This window comes from Nesoenas mayeri (genome assembly GCF_963082525.1).
Source record: "Nesoenas mayeri genome assembly, chromosome: 19".
Classification (NCBI taxonomy): domain Eukaryota; kingdom Metazoa; phylum Chordata; class Aves; order Columbiformes; family Columbidae; genus Nesoenas; species Nesoenas mayeri.
Window position 1 is genome coordinate 12,796,329 of NC_137568.1, and position 14,223 is coordinate 12,810,551.

Sequence of the window (14,223 nt, forward strand, 5' to 3'; positions counted from 1 at the left end):
ACCACACACGGAGCCCAACGGAAAGAGCCGGCGGCTGCTCCACGGGGCCGGTCCCGCAGCCGCCTCGGGCGCGTCCCCGGTGCTGCTCCCGCCCCGCGGCCAGCGGCTGTTCCCGCCACGCGGCTCCCGCGCCGCCGCGAGCGCCCCGCGCGCCCAGGCCCGGGCCCCGCGCGGCGGGGCGGGGCGCGGGCTGCACCAGGGCCGGCCCCGGGCCCGGCTCCGCCCCGCCGCGCGGGAGGGAAGATGGCGGCGGCGGCGGGCGGGGGGGGCGCCGCCGTGTCGGTGCTGGCCCCCAGCGGGCGGCGGGTCACGGTGCGGGTGGGGCCCGGCACGGTGCTGCTGCAGGTGGGTCCGGGGCGGCGGCGGCGCGGCGGCGCGGCGGGCGGCCCTAACGCCGGTGTTCTCTCCGCAGATCCTCGAGGAGGTCTGCAGGAAGCAGGGCGGCAGCCCCGCCGAGTACGGCCTCAAGTGAGTCTCACCGCCGGACGCCTCCGCCCCGCGGGCGGCCCGGCCCGTGTGTGGGCCCGGCTGGACACGGCGCCGGGAGAGGCCCCGCCTGGCCCGCCCGCGGCTGCTCCCGGCGCTGCCGGTGCCCGCGGCCCCAGGGCCGCCCCAGCCCCGGGCGCGGCGGACGCCGTGGCGCTGCCCGCCCGTGGGCCCCGTGGCCCCTCCCGCAGCGGGCGCGGCCGGGCCGGGGCACGGGCAGCGTGCGTGTGGCGGGTGGGTGTCCGAGGGGCCCGGGCCCCGGAGCCGGCCGCCCGGGGCAGTCGTGCCTTCAGCCCCTGTCACAGCCGCCGGGCCGCGGGCGCGCGTCCCGCGGGGCTCGGTGTGTCCCCGGTCTCCCGGCGCCCCGGGCCGAGTTCCCTTCGCGTTCGGGCCGATGCTGAGTCTGTGTGTGACATCCACGAAGCTGCCCCCCCGCGCCCGCGTGTCTGCCGGCCCGCAGGGCTCTCCTCCCCGCTCCTGCAGTAACGCAACCAGGAGTTTGTTTGTCGGAGTGGCAATTAAGAAAAAAAGCAGAGAAAAAGTACATTTTTATTTAAAAGTGAACACCAGAGCTGTGTATGTGCTCAGTTGCTGTTTATCTCTTAAAGCCTGAGAAGGAACATATATTTGAGAAATTCTTTTTCTGTGACCTCTGCAGACTGCAGCTTTTTTGGGATGCAGAATGATTTCTTTTTAGCGATTCTTTTCTGAGTTACCAGTTGTGCATCATTGAATCATGCTCTATGGCCTCTGCTCGGCCTTCTCTTGCTCAGTGCTGGACTCGGCGGTGTTGCCGGTCTCTGGAGCGATCTGCGGGTGGCACAGGGCGGTTCCCGGTGCCTCCATGGGCTGTGTTCTTCCTCAGGTTCCAGCGGAGCGTGTTGGATCTCTCGTTGCAGTGGAGGTTTGCCAGGCTGCCCAACAATGCCAAGCTGGAGATGGTGCCGGTCTCCGGGGGAGCGGGCGCCGGCAGCACGGTACGTTCATTTCGCAGCGTGGCCCGATTTGTTCCGTTCTCAGCCTTGCTGGGTGTGATCTGGTCAGGTCGAAGGCGCCGCAGCGGGTCAGGCATGGCCTGTGCCGGAGGGGAAGGCCACACAGGCTGGCTGAGGTGTGGTGCAGAACGCTCACTTAGTAGCCTGCAGTCCTTGCTGTTGCGTGATGCCGCAGCTGGCGCGGTGTGCTGCAGGACAGGCAGCCGGAAAGCTGCTGGTCACGGCTGCGTAAGAAGTTAAACATCATTGATGGCTTTGATCAGCAGTTGAGCTACCAACTCGGTTCCCTGTCCTGATTCCTATTTCAGTTCCTGTTGTCTGCCTATGGATTTTGACTATAATTTCCAGTTCTTACAGGACTCTCTTCTTCCCCAGTATTGCTGTTCCCGGTGTGTTACACAGCTTTGGAGTTTTTGTCACGTGTGCTGCGTTAGCAGTTCCTGAGTGCCCCTGTGTAGTGTACTTTGCACCGGGCTTACAGATGCCCTGGTCTTAGGAATTATTGTCGCGTTTAGGAGATTTAAAAACCTTTTATGCACGTTGTAACAGCTGGAGGCATAGTTTTAAAAACAATGCATAGGTGTTAATGAGCATATACATTTTATGTGGCAAAAATGATGTATAATCTTATTTAGGTAGCCTGGAAATGAAAATTTGTGTATCACTAACAGTCGTTTCTCTCCTCACTGACTTCCCCGTATGCACTTTCTCAATTTTTGTGAAAGTTTTGGGTCCGTTAGTGCTAATCTCTTGCTCTCCGTCTGCCAAGTTGTGTTAATGGTACGTTGTTGTGAACAGTCGCCTGAGCTGCCACAAAGATAAACTGACACATGCATTGAAAAGTGAACTTTGTAGTGTGGGGAGGTTTGGGGGTCTCTGCTGTAGTTCACCGTGGGTGTGCGGCCAGGTTATGGGGTTCACTGGTGTCCATGGCTTTTTCTGTAAAACCTCCGTGTGCTTTGTTTTGGCACGAATGTTTTCTTCCTGACTTTGCGGTAGAAAGAAATTTGTGCTCCAAATGATGTGTTTAGTTAAAAAAATACCACAAACGAGTAGCATCTGCTTAACGTTTTCAGTGAAAAAGGTTGTGATGGCGTGGAGTTTGCCTTACAGAGGAAGATGTTTCTGTTAAAATGGTAAAGTGTTGACTTTATCTGACGTTTGCATCCCGTTTGGGAGGGATTGTACTGAAGGTAAACAGGGATTGTATGTATTTTTTTTTTCCCCAAGAAGATATTTGCAGCATATCAGAAAGGGTGAGAGGGACCATCGGAGAGGGGCTGTAACGCGGAATCACTACGTTAGATCACAGAAGAGAAGAGCTGATGGAAGTTTGTGTTGTTCCTGTTCAGTTGTATTTCAACAGAAGAACCTACAGAAGTGAAGCTTCCCTTGCTCGTTGCTATTTTATGGAGTTGAGATGATGTAGCAAATATGCTTGTGAGGGGCGCAGTCTAAGCAGAGTTGCTGTTCCATCACGAGAAACAGATCTCACTTGGAAGAATTTTACAGACAGTATAAGAAAATACTGTGTACAAAATACAATTGACCGAACTAATTCCCAGCCACAGAGAGTTAGCGTTGTGTTGCAGGAGTTTAGTACAGGCAGGTAATCCGTGTCCTGGTGCGGTTGCTGCCCTGCGGCCGCGGGGGCGCGGGCTGGCTGCTGGGGGGCGCTGCCCCGGCTGCCTCGGCTCCGCGCGGCGGCGCGGGCAGCGGGCGTGTTCCCTGCGCTGTGCTGGCAGCGGCTGCCCCGGAACGGAACACCCGTTTTGATAAACCATGAGTTTGTTCGGCAAATCTGGAGTTTTTAAAATAGCATATTTCACATGTAGAAATCATTGATTGCTGTAAGTCAGTTCTTCGGTGAAAAATGAACAAATTCCCCTTGTGATGGCAGGTGATCTAGGGGTACCATCAGCACAGTCCTAGTGTCAGTGTTGTTAGCCTTTTGTTTGTATGTTTGTAAACCTAGAAGGCAGTTGGCATTGGTCTGTTATTTCATATAGAGCCTGGGATTTTTAAAAAGACTTCTCTAATTGACTGAATAGGACTTTCGTGACACGCTCAGCTTTGAACTGTTCCCAAAAACTGATGCAACTGGTAGTTTGGATTTCTGGGCTGGATTCGTGTAGAATGGTGATGTCAGCTGTCATCGCCCTGCTGTTGCTCGGAGTCATCCGAGTCTTGTCTCCAGCACCAGAGAAACCGGGAGGTTGTGTTCGTGGTGGGACGGAATGGCTCCGTTCTGTTGGCTGGTTCTTGACGCCGCCGCTGTTTCCGTTGTGTAGAAGAGCTGCCGTCTCCAGCGGAGCGGCGCACGCAGCCCCGCGGGACTGGCGGGAGCCGAGGCAGACGACACGCTAGTTCCCCCGGAGATCACGGTCGATTGCCGGAGCGCGTGGTGTCCGGTTCTTCCCGCCTCTCTCGCGCACTCTCACAGAGCTAACTGAGGAAACTCAGAGTTCCGCGTTTTGAGAAAGCAAGGTGAATAGTCTCTAAGAGGTGCAGGTAGCGCCTGAGGTGCTCTGCTGTTCTTCATCTCTTGGTCAGCTGCTAGATCTTTCCCTTGGCACCATAAGGGGTTTGAAGTTCTTCAGGGCTGTCCTCAGTGTGTCCATTTTAGAAATGCCTTGGATCTCTTTTTGGTTGTTATTTTTGTAGCGCTCTCTGAAGAATATGTAGGATCTGCACGAATACCTGCGGATGAACGTGCGTCCACATTCCGTGTTGGACGAGGTCTGCCAGGGCGGGCAGCCAGCTGTCCTTTGCCTTTTCCTGCAGGCTTTTGGCAACTTGATAACTTAGTGTCCAGAATTATTTTTGAGATTTTTGATAAATTTGCTCTTAAACTGTATGTCGGAGTTTTGTGCTCAGGAAGCGTTAGTGAGTTGCAAGTTGCACGTGTGATCTCTTTGGACTGACAGGAGTTGGTTAGGTCTCCAGTAACTCACCGATAGGTTTGCACGGTGTTTGTTGGTTCTCTGTGTGGATGTGCAAACATACTGTTTGTTCTGCCTCAGGGAAGTTGTTCTGTAAATCAATACTTAAGTCAACAGAGCTCTGGGTTATAGTTTATGCAGCTGCATCAATCCCGTCTGGGTTAGTGGAATTCATTTTATATAGCTGTGGAGACCCTTGCTGTGAAGTTTCAGCTGGTGTAAGACAGAACATCTCAGTTGCTCATGGTGACACGTTATTTGGGATGCTTGCATGGGCCCTTATCTGAACGTGCTTCAGCTGAGGAGACGGCAGGGAAGAGGAGCCGGGAGAGCCGGTCCGTGCTCGAGGATCGCGTTCTCCGCGCTGGAGCCGCCCTGCCGGCGCACGGCAGCCAGGCGGGAGCGCCGGGGCGGCCGCGTGGCGGACGGGGACGGGGACAGGGAGGAGGCCACAGAGCGCGGGGACCCGGGCGGGATGGAGACACCTCGAGCGTCTGGAGTGGGGTTGGGAATTGATCCCAGCTGGAGCTGAATCTAGCCAGGGATGTCAAAGGCAACAAGAAGGTCTCTAAGTACATAGGTGACAAAGGAACATTGGGAAAAATGTGGGCCCATTGCCTGGGTGAGACGGGGCCCTCGGTTATGCAGGACATGGAAAAGGCTGAACGCCTTGTTTGCCTTGGTCTTTAGTAGCAAAATCAGCCTTTGGGAATCGCAGGGCCCAGAGGGCAGCGGGAGAGTGTGGAGCAAGGACCTCGTACCCTCGGTGGGAGGTGGGAGGTGAGCAGGCTGGGGAACTCTTGAGCACACTGAACACGTGCAGGTCCACGGGCCCTGGGGGAGGCACGAGGGAGCTGTCAGATGCGCTGCAGGGCTGCTCCGATGGTCTGACCGATCGGGGCGGCTGGGGAAGTACCTGAGCACTGGAGGGAGGCGGATGTCACCCCGTCTTCGGGAAGGGCCAGGGGGACGCAGGGAGCTGCAGGTGGATCAGTCTCGCTTCATCCCTGGGACGCTGATGCAGCAGCTCGTCCTGGAAACCATTTCCAGGCACAGGAATGGCAGGAAGGTCGTCAGGAGTAGCCAGCATGGATTCAACAAGGGGCCGTCGTGCTTGATAAGCGTCTGTGACAAAATGACAGGCCTGGTGGGGGAGGGGAGAGCAGCGGGCATTGTCTACCGGGACTGTGGTAGGATTATGACACTGTCACTCCTAAGATTTTAATATATAATACTTGTATGCGTATCAGAATAGAACTATTCTAAATATTAACTTCTAAAATAAGAATTTGGATACTCTGCATTTTTAGCTAATGTAATCCCTTGCAGCAAGTGTTTAGAAGGAAGTTATGGTTTTTTGGGTAGAGAGATCACTGAAGTGTTGAAAAAGTCACTGCGGAGAAAAAAGACAAAAAAAACCCCAAACTGATGAAGTGTGTTTTCCCGCAGGTTCGGATCGCGCTGCAGTTAGACGATGGCTCCCGTTTGCAGGACAGCTTTTTCTGCCAGCAGACTTTGTGGGAACTTCTCAGCCATTTTGCAGAGATCAGGTGAGCAGTGCAGTGAGGAAATACTTGTTTGGGTGGATCTCTGCATGCCAGAAATTGGTTGTTAGCAGTGATCCAGCTAGATCCTGCAGATTTGTGGCATTTGCGTTTGTCTGATGTTGGCTTTTCCTTTACAACACAGATGTTTGCCTTTCCTTGCTTTTTCAGGTTTGCTGCTCCATAATTGTCATACTGTTTTTTAATCCTGGGGCAGCACTCCTGGTTCAGGCCCCGGCTGGCAGCGGCTGGGCGGCAGCTGTAGCGGCCGTACCTGTCTTGCGCGGGTGTGTTTGGCACCGGCTCGCGGCCCGAGCTGCGGCGGCGGCCACATTACCTCCATCGCGGTGTTCCTGTGCTCTGGCTCCACGTGGTCGAGCGGGTTCTTCAGCGAGTTGCGGTTGCTCTTGAGGCTGGTGGGCGTGCAGGCTCTTCAGGGAGAACCGGAGCTCTCAGCAGGCCAGTGTGGAATCTTCAAAGGGCTGATTAGATCCTGTTTAAATGGCAGGATTTATGGTCTTACCTTTATTGAATATATGAATGGATCAGAAATCTTATTACAGTCCGGTCTACATTCAGTGCTTTCTTTTGTCTTTAGTTTTGCCTTAAAAATACCATATTGTTTTGAAATGTCAGCTGATAAACTTTTCTTCAGGGACAGTTCCTTTATTTTTGCCACGGCTTGAAGCGGAAGCCGTGAAGCTGCGACAGCCGTTCTGTTCTGAACAGGATGTTCAGATTTCTGTTCTTTCTGTTGTAGTTGGCTTTACTTTTCTCTTGCTAAAATGCCTTTTTTCAGGTCCTGTGTTTCTAGCTTGTTCTTTCTCTTACATTACTCACCTTCTGCTAGTTGCGCTGTTGCAGTTGAATCTCCTGCTCATCTGTACGGATGCTGTGCTATAGTATTGTGCAAATTGGAACCATTTTTTGTTAATTTCTCAACTAATTAAGTAGTGGTCTAGAGGGACATTGGCTCTCTGTGTCAAAGCTTGTGAAGTCTCCGAGGCTCTGGTGCTGGAAGTGAGCGGTCAGCAGCAGGGCTGATGCTGCAGGAGCATCCGGTAAGCTCAGCCTTTTAGGCTGCAGTCACAGGATACAAAATGATGGATTGTCACCCGTTAGCTGGGCTGTAGTGTCTGGTTGCGGGTATGTGCTGGTACTAGACTGGCATGTACTAGCATAAATCACTGTAACTGAAGTTTGAAGCTGCTTGTTCTCCACTGCGGCTGACGTGGTGCCCTGGCCTGGCGTTGCCTGGTGGGGGCTGCACCGTGAGCTGTGTCTGGAGCTGCTCTGGAGCTGTGTCCAGGGTGACGGCGCTGGTCCTTCCCGCCCCCCAGTGCTGCGCTGTTAGTTTTGTGCCGGCTCAGCGCAGCGCGGCTCCCTGGCTGGCCCGTGGCGAGCCGGAGCAGTGACTGGTGCTGGCCCAAGGGAGGGAGTTTGGGTTGGAGGCGTCTCTGTGCAGCCGCGGGGACGGAACCCTCAGTGCCCTCGTGTCCAGCTCCCCTCACGTCGCTTGTGCAGCTTTGCGAGGACTTGGCTTATGTAGCCGATTCAGCTTAGAATTACTATTTTGCCAACAATAACCTTGCAGGTAGGGAGGTTTCCGAACCCGGTGAAGCGTTGTCTTTCACAAGCAGTTGCGAGCGGAAGTGCAGCGAGTCTGGAAACAAGGGCCCGAAGGAGGAGGCGGCAGGGGGGTAGGAAGGGTGTAAGGCAGTTTTTCTACTCAGCGTTTTGGATCATCGAGCCGTACATGGTGCCGTGCTGTGCACTGGGTCCCTCTGGGAGGAGAGGAGTGCCCGTTGCAGTCCGGGAACTGCTGGGCTGGGGGGAGCGGTAATTATGGACAGTGACAAATAGCCTTTATGTGGCTTTCTTGCACATTGGATAGTTATTTCTTTGGTTTAAATTTTTAGCTTTTTATATAATTTTGCTCCTTTGGAGTGGTTTTATTTGTTACAGGTTATTGTAATACTAATAGTGTCCATGCTGCTCTTTTTAATATCCTAACTGCTACAGTGTGCTAAGCATTATTAATGTCAGTTCATAAGACACAGCTGTTCTTTTCTGCCCTCTGGAAGCTGAACTCAAAGGTTTGGATGGACTTTCGCAAAGCTCTGGTTGAGTTCAACAAGCAGCAAACACGCAGTGTGTGACTTAATCCCAGAAGAAGCTGAATCTATAGCTGTCCATATAGACTTCATGGGCTGTGCCCCTTTTCAGCGTGTATTGACTCAGTTGACCAACTAGTCAGGTAGTTGTTGACGTTGCTGAATCCTTCCTTTGACTTTCCAACGGGAGGCGGTTTCCTGGAATGCTCTGCTGCCCTGAGTGCGTGAGGGGAAGTATTCTAAATCCACTGGAATTTCCCCCGGGTTTCCAGCATCCATCGTGGCTAATTGGGTCTGAAGAAGGTCTGGAAGCTATTGTAAGGCTGCTCCTCCTCTCAGCGTGCGGCAGCCCTTGCACAAGATGTTTACAGGCCCTGTCAGATCGCTACATGAAGGAATCTAATCTGCTTGCCGTTCCCCTTCTGAGGAACAGCACATCAAAGAAAGGACAGTGTGTTTGATGTGTGTGCTTGCCGCAGTGAATGTATGTCATGGATTAACAGCTGGAGGAGGAGCGTGCCGGCTTCCAGGAGTCAGACAGAAATCAGTCTCTGGGCGACCTTTGCGCGGAGCCCGTCCTGCAGGGCTGTGCGGGCACGGCCGGCCCGGGGAGCTGCCGCCTCCTCCCGCCGCCCCGCGCAGCTGCGGCCGCGCTGCGGGCTGTCCTGCGCAGAAGTGCCTGGAGGCAGTTTTGACAATGGCTGTGACTCTTTGCTACCTTTGTGGTATCATTCATTAAGTTCAGATATTTTCCATACATTTTAGAAGGTTCTTCAATCCGGAGAATTGCTTGAATTGACAAAGCAGTTTTGTAAAGATGAGTGAAACCAGGTTGTGTAAGTCAGACTGGTTTCCTCTGCTGTGGGTCTGTGTTACGTTGTGCCTTGGCTTCTCCTGAATGGCGATTATCCGCCTTTCCTGACCGACAGCTTCAGGTTCAAGCCTTTGTTCCTCCGGGCTGTTTCGTCTGTCTGTCCTGTGATTCCGTGCTGTTTCCTCCGTGTTCGGCAGCGCTGCGTCTCTTGTGCGCTGTTGTCCAGGGTTGCTGCAGGATGGAGCTGATCCTCCTCGTTGACAGCCGCTGTAACGAGGCAGGGTGTCGCTGGTGCTGGCCTCAGGAGCTGACTGGGTTATTGCTGGGAAAGGAGTGAGGGAGGTTGGAGCCTGGGTCTGGGATCACCAGATGATGCTCATTCTGTGTTACGAACTTAATCTCTCTGTTCCTGTAGAGCATTGTGTGCGACTTTCTGTCCTTGACAGGGGACAACTGATCACAGAACTGCAACTGACGACAGACCTATTCTAGTGCTGTTTTGGTTGTTCATCTTGAGTATGGAGGTTAACTGTGTTTCATAATCTGAACGTGAATGTAGTAGTTTGGATGCTCGGGGGTGTCTGCTTTCCGCAGAACAGAGTTTAGCGAGCGCCGGGAGGAAGTCCTGCGGGAACGGTGTCTCGGGACTGCCAGCCCTGGGGATCTGTTGCAGCTGGTCTGGAAGTAGATCTCAGCCCCCCGATTCCCTAAGCCAGACCTGACCCTCAGGACTGGTTTTACAGGTTGCTCTGGATTTGCTAACTCCAATGGAGCTTCCCAGTCTCATTGTGACTCACCTTGTCCCGTATCACCATGCTGTTGCCAGCTTTATTTAAAAAGGCTTTAGTTTCAACCTTTATATCAAGATGGGAAATAGGCTGCTACAATTAAACCGCCCGGAAGTCTCAGTTCTCGTCTGTGCTTACAGGGCTTGCTCCCCGCATCCTGGAGCTCTTTGATGTACTCTCGCTCTTGGGGATGACCCAAGGATGGGGGATCTTGATTTTCCAGGTGGATCTCTCAATCCTGAGTGACTTCTGGTTCCAGCTATTTCATTGAAGCTGAGTTTTGAGCCTAAATGTACATGTCCTTGATGAATTTTCCTGGAACTTTAAGACTATTTCCTTTCATTTTCTACTCTGAGTTCCTGCTTAAATTTTGTGACACTTGGACACCAAGTTGAATGTTTTGTGAGTGTGTTTAGGAGAATGTGTGGCTGTGACTGCCACTGCAGAATCTCAGACAATGCACAGAAATGATTGAAGTAGAAATATCTTCCTGAAACTCCTAATTTCCAGCAGAAGACACTGGACTTTCTTCCAGGCTGCCGGGGTCCCGCGGGTTGTTCATCGCGCGGGGTGCGTTGGAGAGGCCGCGGGATGTGTTGCCGCTCGGCGCTGTCGCGTGTTTCACGGGCTGCTTTGCAGAGGTGGTTTCTCGTCAGGTCACCCACGGGGACGGGCGGTTGTTTCCTGTGGGGGGAACGGGGAGACGCCGTTTCCCTGAGCCTGGGCTGCAGAGAGCACTCAGACCAAGGCGGTTTCCCGTGAGGAAGAACTTCAGCTGCTTTGCTTTTGACGACAAAACAGCTGTTGCTGCTGGTTCGTACAGCGTGTCACCGCGGGCTGTCCCGGTGCAGCAGCGACAGCGAGCTCAGGGCAGAACGTGCTAACGAGAGCTACCGGAGCATTCTGGAGCAGGATAAATCTCATCAGCTTTCATTGTGTTCATGGGAATATCTTGGTTCAACTTTCTCACCTTTTGTTTTGGAGTTTCCCCTGCTACGTTGGCTTCGTTTTGGCCCTGGTCTCCAGAATCTGAAAGTTTCTGCTGTTTCTTCCTTTCCTTTTTTTAATTTGGCTGATACTAAGACAGGCGAATTCTTTGTCCTCAGATTATTTGCTTTAGAGCAGTATTTAATTCTGTTTGTTGCTATGCATACATGGAAAGAAAGTGACCTGTCCCCAGGGGAAGTACAGTCCAAACTGTGATAAACTATTTAATTTAGATAAGGGATTGAGCGGAGCGAGCATCATTAAGTCACGTTCCAGATCGGGTGCTGAGGCACGTGGAGAACGATGTACTCAGATTTATCGAGGAAGCTCAACTCGTTTCACAAGTAACTTTACTGAATTCTCCTCTGTTTTTAAACTTTGGGGCCGTGTTTAAGGAACAGTGAACGCGTTGCAGCGGATTCTGTCCCTGGTGTCTGATGCTGATCTGTAACTGCGACGGCTGTTGCTGGAGGAGGGTGCGGGGTGTGCGGGGTGACTTCACCTCGTGCCGTGCTCGGCGCGGGCTTTGGAGGGGCGGACTGTTCCACAGATGCTGCAGTGTTTTGCTCTTTATTGCAGGCAGTTTATGGAACAGCACGGCGAATTCTCTCCGGTCTGTGTTTACATGCGAGATGAGGTAAGTCAGCGAGTCCTCTTAACTGTCTTTTTTCCTTCTGTCCCGAAAAAATAAGAAAAACTCAGCTCTGTTTTCCAACCTGGAAAGTGTTTCTTTTGAACTTTCTTGAGAGGGGAAGTAGAAAAATGTTGGTCTTTTCAAAGGATGACGTGTCTGCATGGAAAAAAGCTCTTTTGGAACGTAACCCTGGGCCGGTTAGGCCTCCGAGTCCATAAAATGAGCTCAATGATCTGTTTGTGTTTTTCTTTCCAACTTCTTTTAAAGCCAGAGTCAAAACAGTGGTTTCATTTTAATAAATATTTGCTTTTCTCTGTGTTTTGATCTTTCGCTATTAATGTTTTGTTTAATATTTTGTATGTGCGTATTATGGAATTTGCTCTCCCAGGCCGTCCCCCCCGCTTCCCGCTGACCCCCGTGGACAGACCGTCTTTACCCCGCGGGGTCGCTGCGGGCAGGCGGGAGGTGCGGGGGGGGTCACGGGCTTTCAGCTCCGAGACGCTGCCTGTGGTTTCGCTTCTGACACAGACATAGCGCTTTGCTGAGGTTGAATCCGATCTGGGGGCAATATCTGTCGGTCATCCTCCCTTGAGGTCATGTAATCAGTTAATTTGTAAAGCAGTACAGGTGAATAGAGGTGGGTCCAGGTCTCATTTCCAGCTGCAGAGGGCTTGTGTTTTGAGCTGTTTCTGGTGCTGCGTGGTGTTTGTTTTGATCCAGGCTTCTTTGCAGACAGCACTTCAGACGCTCTGCAGGAGGCAGTTGCCATCATTGCTCTGCTCTGTTTTCGTTGCAGATATCAGGAAGAGCTGCCCTGGAGAAGACGACGCTGAGGTCGCTTGGCCTGACCGGGGGCAGCGCCATCATCAGGTTGGGAGCAGCGAACTTTGGACTCTTGTTTTTCCTTTCCACTCCGGTAGTGAATTTGTTTTGTTTCAAATACCAAAAAATAAGGCACGAAAAAAGTTCAAAAAGGCAAACATTGCAGCACACAGTAATTATTGCATTTGCCTGTTTATCTGAAACTGCTGCCCAGATGTGCTTCCCACAGCTGCAGCTGCTGGCACTGGCCACTCATGTGCACATTAAAGGGGCTTGTTTGCTTCTTTCTTTCTTTTCTTTTTTTTTTTTAATTCTCCCGTGAGCGAAACAGACAATTCAAAATGAAGAGTCCGTGTGGACAATCACCTCCCGCTTTGTTCTTCCCTGCTTTGCATTTCGGGCATTAAACGCCTGCTGCCTGCTCAGAGGGCGAGATGGGGATGGTGACGCCCACTCCGTGACCCGCGGCCGGCTCCGTGACCGTGGCCAGCTCCACGGCCGGCTCCATGACGGCGGCCGGCTCCATGAGCACGGCTGACTCCGTGACCGCGGCCGGCTCCGTGCAGGGCGCGCAGGGCACTCGGAGCTGTGCTCTGCAGCTGCCTGCTGGTTTCTGCGGATGGCAGTTTTCTTTGTAGGAAGCGGGTAGTTCCTGTTCAGTGTGTTTGCACAGACACCCAACCCCCACCCTTAATTTCAGAGCAACTGGGGTGTCTGGAAGAAGCAAATAATCAAATTAGGGGTATATTTGAGTGTCGCTGTCTTCTTTGTGTCATGGTCACATTGAAAATGGGGAGGGCAGTGCTGTTAGGGTAACTAACTTTGGTTTTATCTCTTCTGTTGTCTTCTCCAAGAGTCGTCATGAAGAAATGCCCTTCTCCCGGCGGGGAGGAGGCCGCGGGCGCCGCGGAGCAGCGTGACGAGCCGGCGGCGGCGCTGGGCGCTGCCGAAGGAGCTGCGGATGCGCCTCTGCCTCCAGCAAACGCGTTCCCGCAGGACTCGGCGCTCGGGGACGTGGCCGTGTCTTTGAACAGCTGCACGGACGAGCAAGGCTTGGCTGAAAAACCCCATGGCAGCCTGGAGGAACTGCAGCCTTCCTCGCAGCCGGAGTCTGCCCCGTTCGTCCCCTTCTCTGGAGACGGGCAGCGCCTGGGGAGCTCTACTGTAGCTGATGGGTTAGATGCGCCATCGTCAAAGCTGCCAACAACTTTCTCCAGCCCTGGAGGCCCTTCTAAGCCAAAGAAGTCTAAGAACAGCCAAGAACTGCAAAAGGAGCAAGAACAGGTAAGGGAAAGTCTGTTTGCAATGAGGGCTTTTTTTATCCTGCCTCGCCTGAGGCTGAGTTCCTACAAGGAAGAAGATGTTTTCATATTGAAGACTTTTCCCCCATAACGTAGGGTCAGATGCCTCAGGGACCTGCAGCTCTGCCAATTGTTCCGTGAGGCAGTATTGCATTTTGGACAGTTTACTACGGGAAATATGACGGATGGGAGTTAAAGAATTTGCTGTCCAGAGGCGAGCAAAGCTCTGAGCCCTGGGGCGCCCTCGGTGGGTGGCGCCGAGGGGGCAGCACAGCTGCGTTAAAACCACAGTCCAGGAGCAGCTCAGGCTCCGTGCAGGTTCATTTAACAAGTGCCCACTTTGTCACCTCAGCCCTGGGTGCTTCTCCGTCTCCTCAATGTTGCTGTCTGCTGGGTAGTTTTGCTAAAGATGAGTGGAGATTGGTTTGAGATTTGAAAAAAACAAAAACAACAGAAAAAAGTGGTCTGGACTGGGAATCTTAATGTTTGCAGTGTTGCAGGTGAAGCAGAAATCTGTCCTGTTCCTTCTTTATTTCTGCTTGCATAAAAAAAGTGTTTTCTGTCTTAGTATAAAATATCCTGCTTTTAAAATGAAGTCTGTGTCTCTCAGACCCTTTTCCCAGAAAGACAAATTGCACATCTGTCTTCATTGTTGGTGTCTCTGAAGTAAAACTGTACTGGTTAAAATGCGAAATGCCTTACAGAGCCGCAGTGCCGTACTGGGCCGGCCTTTGAGCGCCGTGCATGGAATCTCACACCGTCAGCACGGCGCGTACGGCTGGCAAGCCGTGTAAAA

General features: G+C 52.9%; 1 protein-coding gene across 4 annotated transcripts in view; it reads left to right on the forward strand.

Annotated features, from left to right (window-relative positions):
• Positions 1-240: 240 nt before the first annotated feature.
• The window catches only part of ASPSCR1 (ASPSCR1 tether for SLC2A4, UBX domain containing), a gene marked incomplete at its 5' end in the record, with an annotated part of 33,191 nt that continues 19,208 nt past the window's right edge, over positions 241-14,223 (forward strand). For 2 of the 4 annotated variants that reach the window (XM_080356474.1, XM_080356473.1), the window contains 7 exons: positions 244-345; positions 413-468; positions 1,352-1,463; positions 5,873-5,973; positions 11,250-11,307; positions 12,101-12,174; positions 12,981-13,410. In XM_080356474.1, coding sequence (XP_080212600.1) covers positions 244-345; positions 413-468; positions 1,352-1,463; positions 5,873-5,973; positions 11,250-11,307; positions 12,101-12,174; positions 12,981-13,410 — 933 coding nt within the window. Of the gene's footprint in view, positions 346-412; positions 469-1,351; positions 1,464-5,872; positions 5,974-11,249; positions 11,308-12,100; positions 12,175-12,980; positions 13,411-14,223 lie in introns of all 4 variants that reach the window. The other 2 variants (XM_080356476.1, XM_080356475.1) reach the window with 2 other exon arrangements.